At 49.4% G+C, this 13,903-nt stretch overlaps 1 protein-coding gene across 2 annotated transcripts in view; it reads right to left on the bottom strand.

Annotated features, from left to right (window-relative positions):
* Positions 1–13,903, bottom strand: part of TMTC1 (transmembrane O-mannosyltransferase targeting cadherins 1) — a 99,079-nt gene that overhangs the window by 70,872 nt on the left and 14,304 nt on the right. Inside the window, exons 3-5 of one of the 2 annotated variants that reach the window (XM_064155638.1) lie at positions 11,091–11,164; positions 9,805–9,981; positions 8,759–8,965 (exon numbers count right to left, since the gene is read on the bottom strand). In XM_064155638.1, the coding sequence (XP_064011708.1) occupies positions 8,759–8,965; positions 9,805–9,981; positions 11,091–11,164 (458 nt within the window). Of the gene's footprint in view, positions 1–8,758; positions 8,969–9,804; positions 9,982–11,090; positions 11,165–13,903 lie in introns of both variants that reach the window. The other variant, XM_064155639.1, reaches the window with a different exon arrangement.

Genomic DNA, 13,903 nt, shown 5'->3' with positions numbered 1-13,903 from the left:
AGCTCCTACTCCCTTTTGGGGCTGGCATTTCTTGAGCAAAAGAGTGCAGGATACTTTCACCCTGCTGGCAACTTTGCCTTTGAATTGCAAGCAACTGATGCCAGCTTTGATAGAATGACTCATTGCTGAGCTTGAAAAAGCATGAGGCTGGCTTCTCCTCTGCTGCTTTGTCAGTCAGAGATAGATTTGTAAGTGGAAAAGTTTCTGTCATCTCACAATAGCTGTACACAGACAGGCTGCCTCTTGACAGGAGGCAAAGAAGACTACAAATGACATTGATATGGTAACACATGTCTGAAATCAACGAGAGGAGAGCTTATCCAGAGCCATGGGTGCCAACCAGTCTTACAGCACTTTGGCAGAGGCAGCTCTGGAAAAATAAGGTAGGGATATTTGCTTTATGGCTTGCAGATTGCTTGTGTCAGGGCAATCATGCCTCAGTCACTGGCTTCAGCCGGGACCCAGAGACCAGTTTCTGACCTGCAGGACTTGGACAGCTTCTTTGGGACCTCACAGCTCTAAGCTGAGAGGGAAGACACCAAACAGCTCCTGAGACACAGAACTTGGACAGGCTTTCTGGGGCCACACAGCTCCAGGTTGTGAATGGAGTACTTGGCTGCCCCACAGCCACTGCATCTCACCAACCATCTCCCCACAATCACTGCTAAACCAAGCACAAGCTGTGCTGCTGGATTTCTCCTCAGAGGCCTAGTTGGTTCTATGATCTCCTCTCAAAAAGGTTACCAAATACTTACACATACATCCCACAGTACACTGGTGCTGCCCAGTAGGAGGTGTTGAAGCCAAGGCTGGCTGGGGCACTTAGTGCCATAGTCTGGTTGATTGGACAGGGCTGGGTGCTAGGTTGGGCTGGATGAGCTTGGAGGTCTCTTTCAGCCTGCTTGACTCTATGATTCTCTGGGGAGCCCAAAACTGAAGGCAGTACTCAAGATGGGCTCTCACCAGTTGTTCTACCATTCTTCTAGACAGAGGGAAAGGTTGAACTTCCTTGGTGCCTACCTACCCAGCAGTCCCTGTTGCATGTAGTTGATGTAGGCAGATCTGAACAAGTCTCAGGTTAACTATCTTGGGTCCTGCCACGAGTATGTTTGCAACAGCATGGAGATCCAAGTAGGTGAAAGAAGCTTGCAAAGTGTTTGCCTGCCTTCTGTTGTTGAGTGCTTTTTTTTCCTGTAGAGGCCATGCTACAAACTGTTTCAAGGCAGCAAGAGGCAGTTCATTTTTCTTGCAGCAGAAAATTTGCATGCTGTAAATGTCAGGACTTCGCCGAGTCAAAACAAGGAGATGAGAGTGAAATGAGTGTATCTTTGCTAATAAATCCCCATAGAGCAAGAAGAAGATCTTCCCCCATGTTTGTTGTGTTTCTGGCACAACAGAGTTTCAGGCTTAATTGGGAAATTAGTCATGGGAGAAGGTGAAGTCAACAGTGCCTCTGTGTGCAGCGGTGACGTTTGGGTTGGTGTGCTGCTGGCCCTCTGAATCATAGAATCAAGCAGGTTGGAAGAGACCTCCAAGCTCAGCCAGTCCAACCTAGCATCCAGCCCTGGCCAAGCAACCAGACCATGGCACTAAGTGCCCCAGCCAGGCTTGGCTTCAACACCTCCAGGGATGGCAACTCCACCACCTCCCTGGGCAGCCCATTCCAATGCAGATCACTCTCTCTGCCAACAACTTCCTCAGAACATCCAGCCTAGAACTGCCCTAGCACAGCTTGAGGCTGTGTCCTCTTGCTCTGTCCCTTGCTATGTGGGACAAGAGCCCAACCCCACCTGGCTACAGCCTCCCTTCAGATAGTTGTAGACAGCAATGAGCTCTGCCTTGAGCCTCCTCTCCTCCAGGCTAAACAATCCCAGTTTCCTGAGCCTTGGAAGGTCAGCCTTTCCCTCTGTCTGGAAGAATGATAAAACAACTGCTGAGACCCCATCCTGAGTACTGCCTTCAGTTCTGGGCTCCCCAGAGGGACAGGGATCTGCTTGAGAGAGTCCAGTGGAGGGCTACAAGGATGATCAGGGGACTGGAGCACTGCCTGAGGAGGAGAGGCTGAGGGACCTGGGACTCTCAGCTTGCACAACATGTTCTGCTCTGCCTCATGCTTCAGACCAGCCTAGCCCTGATGTTTTGGGGCTGAAGAACCTGGAAATTCAACTGCCTCAAGATTCCCAGGAGAAGGCCTCATGCTGTGGTGAGAAGTGGCACCACCATGGTGCTCTCTGCACATCTGCAGGAGATGCTGCCTGCACCTCTGCAAACCTCCCTGCCAAGAGGAACCAGGATCAGGCCAGAGATTGTCTGCCTCTTTCCCAGCACCCTGTTAGAGCCTGGGAAGACCTAGAAGCCTCTCAACAGCAACCAAGACACTGAGCAGTTCCAGCACTGCCACAAAGGAGCCAGGGACTATCACTGAGTTGTAGTCCACCCCCATGAGTAGAACAGACCTTCCCTGGGGCTCCAGGCTGCCTATTTACAGGTGGGGCAGAGCCATTTTGTGGCTAAATCTTTCCAATTTCCTGAATTTCCCAAATTTCTGAACTTTCCTAAATCACTGAATTGCCCCTAAGCACCCTTGTGAAGATTTTCCTGACCCAATTAGAGCCCAAAGTTAGCTAATTAGCATACAGTTTGTGGGCAGGGCTTTTTGGACATAAAATAACTACATAATTTATAATTCCTGCCTCATTCACTGCCAGAACCAATTGAGAGGCTTTCAAAGCCCACCTGGATGTGTTCCTGGGTGACCTAAGCTAGTTTGTATGGTCCTGCTCTAGCAGAGGGGTTGGACTCAATGATCTCTTTGGGTCCCTTCCAACCCCTGACATCCTGTGAGCCTGAACTCACCACAGACTACTGCACTTTCACCTAGGAGAGCCCCGTTTAATCTAATGGAAAAAGACATCATAAAATGCAGTGCTTGGGAGCTGAGATAAATCAGACTAGGCTCACATTTCTACCAGCAAGAATAGCATGCCACAGCTACCATCCACCTAAGGATATTTCACCTACTGCATCACAGCAAGGCTTTGAAGTCAGAGCTGCTGACAGATGTACCACACAGCCTGGAGGAACGCAGGCTCCACGCTGTAATTCTTAGACAAAGCTCTTCCTCTGGCACCCTGCTCCAGCTCAGATCACAAACACCTACAGTGACACCCCTACTAATGGTAAAAATGTCTTCAAGGAGTCATAGCTCTGCACCTCCCAAGAGATCACAAACTGTATGACAGTTTCCAGCCAGCAGCCCCTGTCTTCTCCATCCCATACAAACTGCCTGAGGGCCAGGGATGCAGCAGGGCTGGACAGCTGGCATTTGGGACCCCAGTTCAGTTCCTCACTCCCAGGCTGGCAGCAGCTGAATGAACTGCGGAAAACTGCCATGCATGTACCTTGAAGAAACAGCTTCCCCCCAAAACAGCTTCCCTATAGGCTGCCTGACAATATCAGGGACTTCAAAAAGAAAGAAAGAGAGAGTGACTGGCACTGGAATGGGCTGCCCAGGGAGGTGGTGGAGACACCATCTCTGGAGGTGTTCTAGCACAGGCAGGATGGGGGACCCAGTGCCATAGTCCTGCCTGACCAACCTGAACTCCTTTTATGGTTAGGGTCCTGCCTGGTGAATGTGGGGCAGGCTGTGGGTGTAGTCTACCAGGACCTCAGCAAAGCCTTTGACACCATCTGCCACAACAAGCTCCTGGCAAAGCTGGCAGCTCCTGGCTTAGACAGATTCACCCTGATAGGGGTCAAGAACAGCCTGGAGAGCTGGGCTCAGAGTGGTGGTGAATGGTGCCACATCCAGCTGGCACTAGTGGTGTGCTCCATAGATCAGTGCTGCGCCCAGTCCTGTTCAATGCCTTTGTTGATGATCTGGATGAGGGGATTGAGTCCAGCATCAGTAAGTTTGCAGAGGACACCAAGCTAGGAGCAGGAGAGGATCTGCTGGAGGGTAGGAGAGCCCTGCAGAGGGAAATGGACAGGCTGGATGGGTGGACAGAGGCCAATGGGATGAGATTGAACAAGGCCAAGTGCAGGGTTCTACCTTTTGGCCACAACAACCCCAAGCAGCACTACAGGCTGGGGCCAGAGTGGCTGAGAGCAGCCAGGCAGAGAGGGAGCTGGGGGTGCTGGTAGAGAGGAGCTGAAGCTGAGGCAGCAGTGTGCCCAGGTAGGCAGCAGAGCCAATGGCATCCTGGGCTGGCTCAGGAGCAGTGTGGGCAGCAGGACAAGGGAGGTTCTTCTTTTTTTCCCTTGTGCTCAGCACTGCTCAGGCCACACCTTGAGTGCTGTGTCCAGTTCTGGGGTCCTCAATTCAAGAGAGATGCTGAGGTGCTGGAAGGTGTCGAGAGAAGGGCAGCAAGGCTGGTGAGGGTCCTGGAGCACAGCCCTGTGAGGAGAGGCTGAGGGAGCTGGGGGTGTGCAGCCTGCAGAAGAGGAGGCTCAGGGCCGACCTCATTGCTGTCTACAGCTCCCTGAAGGGAGGCTGTAGCCAGGTGGGGTTGGTCTCTTCTGCCAGGCAAGCAGCAATAGAACAATACTGTGATACACTGTGAACAAGGGCACACAGTGTGAAGTTGTGCCAAGGGAGGTCTAGGCTGGATGTTAGGAGGAAGTTGTTGTCAGAGACAGTGATTGGCATTGGAATGGGCTGCCCAGGGAGGTGGTGGAGTCGCCATCCCTGGAGGTGTTGAAGCCAAGCCTGGCTGGGGCACTTAGTGCCATGGTCTGGTTGCTTGGCCAGGGCTGAGTGCTAGGTTGGACTGGCTGAGCTTGGAAGTCTCTTCCAACCTGCTTGATTCTAAGATTGCAAAAACCAGAACTAATTCACACTTTCCAGCAGAGGATTGTCACAGTGCAGGCTTTACAAAAATGGCACCAGAGGAATGACAAAATAAATTTTCTCTTCCCAAGAAGTTTTGAAATATTTAATCCTGAAAACACTCTCAAAAGCTTAGCTGTGGCTCAAGCAACTTGAAAGATTATAATTTTAGATTTAATTTCAAGTTGAACATCCTCATGTAACCATGGCAGAGATGAAGGACTATTAGAGAATAATCTTGTTTGTGGATCAGTGAACTCAGAAAACTGCCAAGGCACTGTGAAACACATTCCTTATTCACACCTCATAATTAACTGAGTGCTCTGCAGAGCCAGGAGTCTGCAGTGTTAATCTTCATTATTAGAAAGCTGCTCATTTGGGCTGTGGTGCCACTGAAGGGGTCCTGAGCTCTGGCATTTCCAAAGTCTCAGGAGAGAGCATTTTCAGCCCATCAAAACGCCAGACCCTCAAAATGCAGAGGGCAAAGAAAGCTTTTGGTCTACAATAAATCATAGTGCAGAGAGGAAAAACATCTCTCTCCTTCACCAGTGTCACCTAAGAGCACTTCTCTTTTAAAGGCAACTCAAAGAATTAATTCATAGAATCACAAAGTGGTTTAGGTTGGAAGGGACCACAAAGTTCAGCCAGTTCCAGCCCCCCACCACAGGCAGTGCCACGGTCTGGTTGATTGGCCAGGGCTGGGTGCTAGGTTGGACTGGACGAGCTTGGAGGTCTCTCCTGGACATGTTTCAGTACCTCAATATCTCTCTTGAATTGAGGGGCCCAGAACTGGACACAGCACTCAAGGTGTGGCCTGAGCAGTGCTGAGCACAGGGGCACAAGAACCTCCCTTGTCCTGCTGCCCACACTGCTCCTGAGCCAGCCCAGGATGCCATTGGCTCTGCTGCCCACCTGGGCACTGCTGCCCACCTGGGCACTGCTGCCTCATCTTCAGCTACTCTCTACCAGCACCCCCAGCTCCCTCTCTGCCTGGCTGCTCTCAGCCACTCTGGCCCCAGCCTGTAGTGCTGCTTGCGGTTGTCGTGGCCAAAGCGCAGAATCCTGCACTTGGCCTTGTTCAGTCTCATCCCATTGGCCTCTGCCCACCCATCCAGCCTGGCAAGGTCCCTCTGCAGGGCTCTCCTACCCTCCAACAAATTCACAGCTGCTCCTAGCTTGGTGTCCTCTGCAAGCTTACTGATGCTGGACTCAATCTCCTGATCCAGATCATCAACAAAGGCATTGACCAGGACTGGGCGCAGCACTGATTCTTGGGGCACACCCTCAGTGACAGCTGCCAACTGGATGTGGCACCATTCACCACCACTCTCTGGGCAGTTCTTGACCCATATCAGAATGATCTCAGATTTGTTGACATATTTTGAGATTAAAGGGAACTAAATTCTATTCTTTTTGGGTTTTTTTTCCCTACTACTACAACCACAATTAGCTTCCAAGTATTTTATGCTTAGTAGTTGCTTACTCCACAGCTGACTTGGAAAAACAAGGAATTCAGAGCTCACAAAAGGAGAGATTTGAGCAGATTTTTAGCCCCTGGCCTGAACAGAGGATCTACAGCAAACACTCTGCCAACCAAAGCTTTACACAGAGGGACACTGCATTATCCACGCAGCACAAGAATGGTAATTCAGACAAATCTAACTCTAAGAGGTTTAAAAATCAACAAATAACAAAATACTCCACTGGAATGTTTTGTGGTTGTTAACTTAAGCCTCTCCTTGAGCAGTTTTGTGGCAGGTAATGAGAACTCATCAGGCAAAGCAAAGCGTCGCCAGATGCTGCGAGACCTACCAAGGCTCGGAGAGCAAACAGACCTTGTTTTTGCAGGGCTCACTTTGGCCAGTCTCAGCATGGATATTTGGGAATGTGGAATGCACTGACAAGTCCCTGCTGCCCTGAATAGTCACATTCTGGAGATTGTGAACAACAGCAATGAAAAGAAAAGTCTGCATTTCAAAGATCTGAAGAGAAAAATGCACTCCAGTAGTGCCAAGATGAGCAGAGGATTAAGGTTTCCAGTGCACTGCTTGGAAAGGAATATGGGGGTAGGTGAATTAGAAAGGGGATTTAGTGCTGTTCTTCTGAAGATTAAGTTGAAGATTAAAGTATCTTGTTAGGGAAGGATCTGGTCATCTATAGGAAGGCTGGGGAGGGACTACTGAAAAGGTCTTGTAATGACAGGAGGAGGAGGAATGGGTTTGAACTGGCAGAGGGCGGATTGAAATTGGATGTTAGGAAAGGGTTCTTTGCAGTGAGGGTGGTGAGACACTGGCCCAGGTTGCCCAGGGAGGCTGGGGAGCACAGAAGCACCCAATGTGATCAAAGATCACACCAGGCTGTTTTCCTTAACTCAGGTACAAGGCAGGGTTTTGAACCCTCAAAACTGGAGGAAAGAGGTCAAAAAGCAACTGGGCTCCACAGCCCACAGAGCATAAAGTCATGCAGAGAGGAGGAGAGGATGCAGCATCTGCTGCTAGCTGGAAAACTTTGCTACCCAGCTGGGCAAAGCTCCCACAGCAGGAAATGGAACCTGAGCAGCAGGAGTGGGGAGCACATGGAGCATGCAGTAACCAGTACACAGACATGGGTCAGGGCCCTTGGACTTGTCTGTGCCAGGGTTTTGTAGCTGCAAGTATAGCAGGGACCCTGAGAGAGAGAGTTTAACGGAGTAGCTTTTGAGGACAGCAGCAAGATCCACAGGACCTGGGGCTATTTAGTCTAGAAAAGAGAAGACTGAAAGGGGATTTAATCAATGTTTATAAATATCTGAGGGCTGGGGGTCACAGAGGGGGGACAGGCTCTGGTCACTCCTCCCTGGGATAGGACAAGGAGCAATGGATGGAAGCTGCAGCACAGGAGGTTCCAGCTCAGCACAAAGTGAACTTCTTGACTAAGGGTCCCAGGCTGCCCAGAGAAGTTGTGGAGTCTCCTTCTCTGGAACTTTTCCAGGCCTGTCTGGATGTGTTCCTGTGTGACCTGAGCTAGATTGGATGGTTCTGCTCTGAGAGGGGGGCTGGACTCTATAATCTCCTTGGGTCCTTTCCAACCCCTGACATCCTGTGAGTCAGTGACAAAGTCTGAGGAGCAAGGTTTGGAAGCAATTAAGTTACTAAGGAGAAGCAAGCAAGGGAAGGGAGGAGAGCAGGCTGGAGCAGACAACAAACTAGAGAGGGGGAAGGGAAGGAAAGGGCTGCCTGAAGCAGCTGTTCATGCCAAACTTCATTCCCCTCCAAGTCTGGAAGGGAACATCACGTCTTTGTGTCTCTGTCAGCAAGTATGTGACAGGAAAAGTCCTCTGTCTCTTAATGGTGACTCCTACAGAGCACAATCTACTGCTGCCACCAGCTAACCTGCTTGCTTAAGCAGCAGATGTTGATGAGGTGGTTTCTATCCAACTGTTTACACCCATGTGGCTCTCCAGTGCAGGATTTCTGGCTATTCACTTTACTGTTCTGAAAAAGCAAGGAAATTACACAGCCAGAAACTCTGCCAGAAGTACTCTACAGATTATGGACTGAAGAAACAAAGTACAGGGCAATAGCAGCATTTGGTTGTCTGTACAGAGAAATTGGCACAGTCGACTTGCTAGAAGGCAGGGATCCATCCAGAGGGACCTGGACAGGCTGCAGAGGTGTGCTCAGGCTAACCTCATGACAGGCAACAAGTCCAAGGGTAAGGTCCTGCACCTGGCTCTATAATTCAGATACAGTCTTGCAGTTGGAGAAGTGAACTTTTTGTTTCCCTTTTCTTTCTTCCCTCAATTTTCCTCCCTCCTTCTCCCTTCCCTCTCTAGCAGCACCATAAAAAATAAGAGCACATTTCAGGATAAAAATGGCTACACCAAAGCCAATGGCTTCACACTGTAAGGTAAGATCAGCTACAAATTAAACCCCAGGGGAGTGGAAGTACCTCCAAATGGCCCACATGGCTTTGCCAGGCACAGAAAGGCCAGCAGTCTGCTGCTCCTCGGGTGGTGGAGGGTGGCAGGAGCTCCAGGCGCCCCGGTGGGCAAAGCGATGCTTCCCGTTCTCCCGGCCAGCCAGAGAGACCTGCAGCGAGCCAGAGGAGGGAGCCACAGGCTGCCAGGCAGCTGTCTGGTGGGTGCCTCCATTTCTCCTGCTTACAGACAGAGAGGTAAGAGGGGGAAAGCACAGGGAAAAAGAGAAAGAAAGGGAATTTTCATTATCACATTTAATTGTTAAAAGGTCGAAGGCTGTGAAAACAGCACAACCTGGTATGGAACTCACAACACTGTACTTCATCTGACATCCCAGCCACAGAAATAATGAACCACAGAATCAACCTGGTCAGAAGAGACCTCCAAGCTCAGCCAGTCCAACCTAGCACACAGCCCTGGCCAAGCAACCAGACCATGGCACTAAGTGCCCCAGCCAGGCTTGGCTTCAACACCTCAAGGCACAGCAACTCCACCACCTCCCTGGGCAGCCCATTCCAATGCCAATCACTCTCTCTGCCAACAACTTCCTCAGAACATCCAGCCTGGACCTGCCCTGGCACAACTTGAGCCTGTGTCCCCTCATTCTGTTGCTAGGGTTTTGTTGCTAGAAATATAGGGCTGGGTGCCAGGTTGGACTGGATGAGCTTGGAGGTGTCTTCCAACCTGCTTGATTCTATGATTCCATGAAAATAAAATCAATGTTGGTCTTGCCAGAGTCAACTGAGCAGTTTAGAGATCAGTTCTTCACATCTGGACCAGCTACTAAGCAAAAGTCATCAATGAGGCAGCAGAGTGAAAAAGCAACAAAAAAAACCCACCCAACTTGAACAGATAAAGAAGAAAATAAGTTAACCCAACACTCAAACACACACAAACAACCCAGGAGAACACCTTGGTGTCCTCCAAATTCACCAGAGGTGTACAGGTCAAGGCCAGCTCCCCAAGTGCTCTATGTAATACAGGCTGCACCAACTGGAAAGCACAGCAAAGTACTCACAGTTTGATTCCACTGCAGGAGAGGGAAAAGAAGTCATAAAGCAAGCAAACACCGAACACGGTGACTCCAGTCTCTTTGACCAGCATTGCACATGTCCCAAGGAATAAACTCAGCAGCAAGAAGAATGGGGAGGCAGTGGGAGGGAAATGTTCCCCAACATAAAGCTGATCCACACTCCTGAAAATTAGAGTTGATAGACATATTTCAGCTGCTCTGTTATTTGCACCTTTAACACATTCACACAAGCACTGAGATGCTGTCTTAAGATGCTGGTATTGAGTGACATGAACAATCTGCACTGTTCACTGATTAATGAGGACAGATCTAGACACAGGCCAGGAAGGGAAAACACAAACACTTAGGAGTTCACCAAAGATTTGAGATAAGGAGGGGGGAAAAAATAAGACAAGTAGATGCATAAAGTGGACCAAAAACATGACAAGAAAAACACAGCAAGAGCAGCAAAGCAGCAGCTGCTTTCCCTCCTCTGCAGACGTGTGCTGAATTCTCCTGCTGTGACACAAGGCAAGCAAAAACTCCTCCATGCATCCCCACCCTGAGTCAAAAACGTGTCCTAATGACTAACAGACTGAGCAGCAAGCCCCCCTGAGAGGGAAGGAGGCAAGCAGGAACCAGGGGATTCCTGCAGGGTCGCTGTCAGTTTCATGCCTTGTCATCCTTCTGACAAAGGATTGTTGGTCCTTCAGCACAGATTTCTGCCAAAGGGCCCAGGAGGGATGGAAGCAGTTTGCCCTTGTGCAGCTCTTCCTTGTGACCATGCCAACATGATGCCACTCCTAAAAGAAACAGGGGCAGAAGCCCCTCTGAGTAAAGCTACTTCTTTATCTGTATTTGCTTAGTTCCATTTTTAGGGCACAGATCAGCAGATATGGCCAAGTTTTCATAGGCCAAAGACTACTTAATGGTCTAGACACAGTCCTTAACTGCCCCAGGGTAGGCATTTCAGAGTCCCAGAGAGGCAGCACATCTGTCCATTCTCCACTCTATGTACAGACAATCTGACTTGAGCTTTAAACATTTCTTTGTCATTTTCAGCTCTGCAGGACCTGTTCTGGTGTATGGTCACCTGTAGCAGCAACAGAGGGCATCTTAAATGCTGGCTCCTCTTCTGGTTACTTGCTCTTATTTGGCACTGTGGCTGAGGTCAATGCACTTCCACACAGCAGTGCTGGGGAAGTACTCATGCAAAAACTGACAGGTTTCCCCTTTGTCTCCTCCCCAGACTGAGCATTTCATGACACAAGCAGTAAAGCAAAGATCCATACCTATTATAGGAGAGAAAAGCCAACAGAAAGAGTAGACAGGCAAGGACATCTGCTCTGCCTACTATACCTGTTACCTGAAAGGAAAAAGAGACAAGGAGGTGTAAAAGCACATATAAGGCATGCTTGTTCAGTGACTGTCCCAACAACCCATGCTAAGTGCTGCTATTTTAAGCTTTTTACCTGGCAGTGTTATCCTCCCTCAACACAGTGAAGTGATACTGGGTGGGTATAGGATATCAAGAGGAAGCACTACTAAAACAGGCAGAACTTCTCTACTCTGGAAGCACAGAATCATAGAACCAAGCATGTTGGAAGAGCCCTCCAAGCTCATCCAGTCCAACCTAGCACCCAGCCCTGGCCAATCAACCAGACCATGGCACTAAGTGCCCCAGCCAGGCTTTAAACACTTCAAGGGATGGCAACTCCACCACCTCCCTGGGCAGCCCATTCCAATGCCAGTCACTCTCTCTGCCAACAACTTCCTCCTAACATCCATAGAATCAACCAGGTTGGACGAGACCTTGAAGATCATCCAGCCTAGACCTCCCCTGCCACAACTTGAGACTGTCCCCTTGTTCTGCTGCTGCTTGCCTGGCAGAAGAGCCCAACCCCACCTGGCTACAGCCTCCCTTCAGGTAGCTGTAGAGAGCAACTCTCCATATCTGTAGACAGATATGCTCTGTTTAGTCTCAGCTTTCTTACTTGCCAAAACAAAGGAGGAAGCCAACAGTGAAGTCATTCTTTGCTTTCCTATTAAGTAACTTTGCATAGGGAAATGCCAGTTTGGGGGACCTGTTTTAATTCCATGTAATAAGGCTCAAAGCAACACTGTGTCCAACTCCCCAGAACACATTTCTTAGCCAAAGAGATCCTTTGGAGCAGATGTATCATATATGGATGAGTTAATAATTACTACTTGATTACCAAAAAGGGGTAGAGCAGTATGGAAATTATTCTTCCTGAATAATCTCAGTTTAAGGGAGGATTTTTTCCTACATATTCATTAATCAAATCTTTTTATGGCAAAGAATGCACAAACACTCTTTGTTACAAATCATTTCTTCATAAAGACCTGAAATACGTCCAAAAAGCAAATAAAAGGACTTCTGTAATCTCCAAAGAGGAGAGATTTCATAATTAAGCTGTATCCAGCACTTCAGCATTTCATAGCCCAAGCACAACTCCAGGCTGGGTGGCAAATGGCTGAGAGCAGCCCTGAGGAAAAGGACCTGGTGGTCTGGGGTGAATGAAAAGCTTAACATGAGCCTGCAGTGTGAGTGCAGCCCAGACAGCAACCCTGTGCTGGGCTGCAGCAAGTGCAGTGTGGGCAGCAGGGCAAGGGAGGAGATTCTGCCCCTTGGCTCTGCTCTCCTCAGACCCCACCTGCAGTCCTGGGTGCTGGATGAGGCAATTAGTGCCATGGTCTGATTGATTGGCCAGGGCTGGGTGCCAGGTTGGACTGGATGAGCTTGGAGGTCTCTTCCAACTTGGTTGATTCCATGATTCCATTTGGCAGTGAGGTGGCCAAAGAAAAGCCAATGAGGCTTCTCTTCCAGTGTCCCTTTGCTGGATCTCTATTATTGTCAGAAAAGGGATCCAGACTGTGGGAAGTGATTGGAAGACAAAGATTCAAACGTTACAGCAGGAACATGTTTCTCCCAGGAGCTGGTCTGAAACATTAGGTCTGAACATCCCTCAGATAGGCTCTTCTCCCAGGCAAGCAGCAACAGAACAAGGGGACACAGTCTCAAGTTGTGCCAGGGGTGGTCTAGGCTGGATGTTCTGAGGAAGTTGTTGTCAGAGAGAGTGATTGGCATTGGAATGGGCTGCCCAGGGAGGTGGTGGAGTCGCCGTCCCTGAAGGTGTTGAAGCCAAGCCTGGCTGGGGCACTTAGTGCCATGGTCTGATTGATTGGCCAGGGCTGGGTGCTAGGTTGGACTGGCTGAGCTTGGAGGTCTCTTCCAACCTGCTTGATTCTATGATTTATTAAGCCAACAATGTTTTTTTCCCTGAAGACGATCCTCTTACCTTTTGATTGAAATCAACATTAAATTCATCCACAGGTCACATCACCTCTAAGTGCTCTCCTCCAGAATGGGAACACTCCCTTCGCTTTCTCCCCCTTAAATTCATGACTACAGAAGGTGACTGAAGATATGCAACAATGTCCCAGCATGAGAGAGAGCTTCACTGAGCTCTTTGGCTTCAGAAGACTCAACATTTCCATCAGGCTGCCTTCTTGTTCCAGCATCACCGATTAGCACCACCAATTAAAGTTTAACGTCAGAGCAGAAGGATGGCAAGCACTGAATTCATTTTGTCCTTAATGACTCCTGCACATCATTTGAAACACAGTACATTCCCATTTTTGCTCCTCCACAGCAAAGACCACAAGTGCTATATTCTGCATCACAGGATCACAGGCATCACAGGATGTCAGGGGTTGGAAGAGACCCAAGGAGATTATAGAGTCCAACCCTCCTGCCACAGCAGGACCATACAATCTCACTCAGGTCACACAGGGACACATCCAGACAGGCCTGGAAAGGCTCCACAACCTCTCTAGGCAGCCTGTTCCAGTGCTCTGGGACCCTTACAGTCAAGAAGTTCCCCGTTGTGTTGAAATGAAGTGAAAGAATTTCCCCATCTTGTGCTGCAGCTTCCATGCATTGCTCCTTGTTTCATCCCAGGGAGCAGTGAGCAGAGCCTCTCCTCCCCCTCCTGACCCCCAGCCCTCAGATGTTTATAAACACTGCTTAAATCCCCTCTCAGCCTTCTTTTCTCCAGCCTAAACAGCCCCAGGTCCCTCAGCC

Source organism: Pogoniulus pusillus, chromosome 15 (assembly GCF_015220805.1).
Source record: "Pogoniulus pusillus isolate bPogPus1 chromosome 15, bPogPus1.pri, whole genome shotgun sequence".
Classification (NCBI taxonomy): domain Eukaryota; kingdom Metazoa; phylum Chordata; class Aves; order Piciformes; family Lybiidae; genus Pogoniulus; species Pogoniulus pusillus.
This window is presented reverse-complemented; position numbering and strand designations above follow the sequence as displayed.